This window comes from Halyomorpha halys, unplaced genomic scaffold, assembly GCF_000696795.3.
Source record: "Halyomorpha halys isolate HHAL.00 unplaced genomic scaffold, Hhal_1.1 Scaffold238.1, whole genome shotgun sequence".
Lineage (NCBI taxonomy): Eukaryota > Metazoa > Arthropoda > Insecta > Hemiptera > Pentatomidae > Halyomorpha > Halyomorpha halys.
Window position 1 is genome coordinate 759,239 of NW_027107468.1, and position 4,922 is coordinate 764,160.

At 27.6% G+C, this 4,922-nt stretch overlaps 1 protein-coding gene across 16 annotated transcripts in view; it reads right to left on the reverse strand.

Moving 5' to 3' along the window:
• Positions 1-343: 343 nt before the first annotated feature.
• The window catches only part of heph (polypyrimidine tract-binding protein 1 heph), a 358,385-nt gene continuing 353,806 nt past the window's right edge, over positions 344-4,922 (reverse strand). For all 16 annotated transcript variants that reach the window (XM_067045793.1, XM_067045791.1, XM_067045789.1 and 13 more), the window contains 3 exons: positions 4,092-4,169; positions 2,889-2,952; positions 344-2,791 (listed from right to left, as the gene is read on the reverse strand). In XM_067045793.1, coding sequence (XP_066901894.1) covers positions 2,705-2,791; positions 2,889-2,952; positions 4,092-4,169 — 229 coding nt within the window. In that variant the 3' untranslated portion in view covers positions 344-2,704. The remainder of the gene's footprint in view (positions 2,792-2,888; positions 2,953-4,091; positions 4,170-4,922) is intronic.

The window sequence follows — 4,922 nt, forward strand, 5'->3', positions numbered from 1 at the left end:
ATATATATAATATATAATTTTTTTCCTAGGGCTCTATTTGAAGGAAAAAAAAAGTAAAGAAAGAAAAACAGTAAAGTATATAATGATTAGTACTATAAACTTTTACCTATATTATCAATACATAACAAAAAATAAATTAAAAACTATTTTGTTCCCATATTAGTTCAATGTACAAGTCAACTGTGAATCACACAACTAACATTCACTTTATCTATCACGATTGTGCCAAAGTGGTCTGTATTAACAGCCGATACCATAAAAACATTTACTTGTGCGTTATAATGCCTCAATACATAATAAAAATATATCACAGGGGAAAAATCAGGAAAATAAAACAAATAAAAAAAATGTATTACCTATATTTGTTCAAAAATGTCTACAGGATAAACAAATGTCACTTTGTAGTTATAAATAAATAGTTATACACTATTATTAATTCAAATGTGTGTTTATACCCTAACATAATGAGGTTTTCCACAACTAATTGAAAAGAAGGAGATAGATGAGTGAACATTCTTTTATGCTTCCTATGATACAATCGTAACTTACCCAGTTTAGTACACTGTGCAACATATGACTTTATATATAAATAGTTCATTACCCTGCCTTTAATATCAAGGGAGAGGAATAGCTAAAATAGTGAATCGATAAAACAAACAAACAGATAATAATCTCTCCCTCACGTTGGCACAATTTATTATTGGTTAAATCATCTTTAAAACACAACAAACAGCCTTGAGACTGCATTAAAAACAGATATGTTTAAAAAACGAGTTTACTTTCTTTTGGTCCAGATTTATTCCCACCCTAACAATAATATATCATGTAATACACATTATGTAGATTTAATTGACATTAAAAGAAAGAAAAAAATTAAGCATAATACAAAATAAAAAATAATTAAAAAAAGGCACAAAAAATGCAAACTCACTACATGCTGACATATTGATATATCTACAATAATCAGGTTTGGAAGCATTCAATTTTCTTCTTAACATATAAATATAAAATATCTACATCATTCCAAGTAACCAAGCAAACTTATAAATAAAATTGTACATAAATTTTTAAATTTCATTCTCTAACAGACTAAAAACAAAGGGGGGTTTTAGAAATACTTATCTTATACTAGCAAATATGCCATAATAAGCACATATGTTTGTACGCTTGTCCACATACATAGGTGCTCACTATGTAAAAACAAAAATTAGAAAAAAAAAAAATAAAAGTAAAAAATCAATTAAAATTGTGAGAAAAAGTTTCTCCAATTAAAAAAAAAAAATTAGAAAAAAATAAAAAAGGGAATTTTTTTACAAATTGCTAAGAAAACCAAAATTATTTTTTGCTGATTACTGTCAGAAATTTCAATATATTTGCATCACAATTACTAAGCTAAAAATATGTGATTTCCTAACCTAAAATTTAAGTTTTTTTTAGAAGATTTTTAAAGTTTACTTTAAATATTCCAGTCCATTATATAATTTTATAATAAATAGATTATTTCATTCAACGATGAAAACTCTCTGAAAATTTGATTGTCAGGAGAGAGAAACTTTTAGCCCACTGTATGAAATATATATAATATATACTTTTAATCTATTAAATATTATTTATTCTATATATTTAATGTGATTATGTGTAAAAGGTATGTATAAAAAAATAGTAGAGAGAAAAGAGGAGAGAAAGACAGAAAAATACAAAAGATAAAAAATAAATAGACAGAATTTATAAGTTTTTCTCTTTAGGTCCCCTTCGTATCAACTACATGTATATGGTCTACATAGGAAGATATATTTGCAGACTTATGATTTTAATATTTTAAAAAATACATATATGAGGAAATTCAATGGCTTATCAAGAAGATTATTCCCTTTGAATACAGGCCAATACTGCAGCCGTCGGATTTCATTTACGATACCAACAATATCTTTCATATCCCCAAGCCCCCCCTTTTAAATATTAAAAAGCTCACAATACTGTAGAACGGGCAGAAAAAAATCTCTTCCCTTTCAGATCATATCAATATTAAATAAAAATCACATTAAATTACAATATTTAAAATCGACAACAAGATATCAATGTAAACCTAATCAAACTAATAAAAACTTAGTTATATAAAAACATGTATTTTTTATCATTAACACTATTTCAAATTAAAAAAAAAACTAAGAGATTCTAAAAGGAAACAGCCTAAGCTATAAAATATAATACTAGGCAAACACTACAAGCTAACAAATAGTTTTCTCTCATTTTTTGGTCAGGTCCTTGCCCTGATTTGTCTGATATTACAACATCATAAATAAATAGACAATATACATATTTTTAAAGATATGTTAACATTCGTTTGAATAAACTTATATAGGCCGGCTATTTACTTGTTTAATGTATACCATGCAGGCAAGTAAAGACCATTAGGCAAAAATAACGACCGAAAAAGAGAAAACATAACTTCATAATACAAAAATAAGGAGAATACTGATAACCATTATATATAAATATATTATGTACTAATTATAAAAATTACAATCATTAAATTTAATCATTTAATTTAATAAAAATTAAACAAAAATCGACCCGTTTCTCTAGGCCTTGAGTCCGTTGTATCCGTTACAATTATTTTTTATTTTTTTTTTTTTATTTTTGTAATTTTTAACTTTAATCTGATAAACAGCTTAGTATGCATATAATATTGTTCAAATTAAAATTAACGCATTGCAGCAGACTGAATGTTTGATTTGGAAAATGATACCCTTAAGTGGTTTTGTTCACTCAACTGGTAGTTGTGCATTTTCTGAAAAATAAAAATAAAATCAGCAATAATAATAATTATCAATAGAAAATATGATAAATTGAATAAATGAATTATTAAAGGGATTCCAAAAACTTACTATTAGTGCAGCAACAGCATCATCAATACTGGGAAGCTCCAAGAGTGCCATTTTCTTGTCTTTCCTAAAAAACATAACCATAGATAAACTTCACAACTTTAAAAAAGTATAACACAAGTAAAGTTCTAATTATCTGGAGAACAATGAAAACTTATAAACATTTGACTGATGGTAACTGTGTTCTACTAGATTTACCACAAACTAGAGATAAGTATCAGCCAATAGCTGCTATTTTGGGCTCTGTCAGCATCTGAGAAGTAGCTTAATATTAATAGCTATAAAACAAGATTGTGTAAGACACCGATTAGACCAGTGCTTACATATGAGACAGAAACATGAGCCTTCTCAAAATCTGGCACCAAACCGAGAGGCCGTGATGATAAGCTTCGGTAGGGGAATGATATTCGAAGATTTGAAGATCCAGCTAGGTGTTCAGGATTGGAGGTCAGCTACATTTCATCGATTACACTACTCATAGCTGCTTGAAGAGGCCAGAGCCCAGTATTAGGAAGTCTAGTCAACTCAAAAAAAAAGATTTCACGAATGGAGAACAATTTGTGCTACCATCTATTATATTCTTTATCAAGCAGAAAACAGCTTCTTGGAACAAAAGAGGGCAACTATCCTTCAGGGACATAATTTGGCTGCATGATTATGCCCTGGCTAAGCACTGTACCAACCTTGATAAAATATACTGTATAAAACTTGAACACTTTTTTCTTCAGTGAAAGGATAAAAAGCTTCCAATCTGGAGAGAAAATGTGACAATAAGGATGGTAATTATGTAAAATAATGAAATACCTTTGATTAACCATATTCTGATAAATATTTAAAAACCAATTTTCATTTCAAAAGCGATGGGGTCCAGGAAACAGTATAGAAAAACAATCAACTAATAGTTTGATATTTATTAATTTAAAAAAAGAATTGCCTTTGCTTTTGGTTCATTGATACTTAATACTTCTACCATTCAAAATGACCCTGATGAAGACCTGGAGTATAGATCTCCTAATTCTCAACAGTCAATCAGCAATATATAATAAACTTTTTGTTTATATAAGAATGACCTTATGTGTGACCTAATATGATAAATAACATCAAGCATATGTATTGCATTCTTTGTGTATTTTATTGATATTTGTGAAAAGAAATATCTTCAATTTTAATAGAATTTATAAAAAAAAAAATATAAATGAAGCTTACGGGAAAAATTTGAAGCCCTTCACAGTAAAATTGTTATTTTGAAATGCATCCTTCAAATCCTCTTCTTTTACATTTGGTCTGAAACAATAAAGTAAAAAAAAAAAATTAAAAAACAATACCTTAACGAATTTACTAAATAGCTAACTTTGTTAAAATTAATAGTTTTTGCAATTACATAAATATTTAAAATCATGGAGAAAACTTTAGAATACAAGATAAAATGACTAGTGCTATGAAACAACTGAGCCAACACAAATTCTAAAAAGTAATAATTAAACTTATTATACGATTTGGAACCACTTTAAGTAGTAGGTGGTAACTAACATAGATACATTGAAACCTATTGATAAGAGTCTCCGTCATTATGAGACACCTCTATTTATAGGAAAATTTTAAATGTATTGTACTGGAATAGTACAAATACAATGCTTTTGATACCTCCCTTTACAAGGACTCTTTAGGTAGTAGACAAAGGAAGTTACTCGAAAATGGCTTTCAAGACCTCTAGGTAAACGGCAGTGAAAGATTTCCATTTCTTTTAGTTTTCTTTCAAGGTGATAACATGACTCCTACTTGTAAAAAACTTTCATTAAAATGAAAAAAAAATAAAGAAGAAATTATCGATAATTGTGAAAAAAAAGTAGGTGTCCTGGAGTAAGAGAACTGGCCAAAATAATTATTTAAGTAAAATAGTAGTGTCTCAAATATTTTGGAAATGTGTGGATGATTGAAAATGTGTATACACATTTATTTATGACTGCATTAAACTTATCGACTTTTGTTAAATCCTGTTAATAAAAAGATACAAATATTCCATTTGTTTTATATATA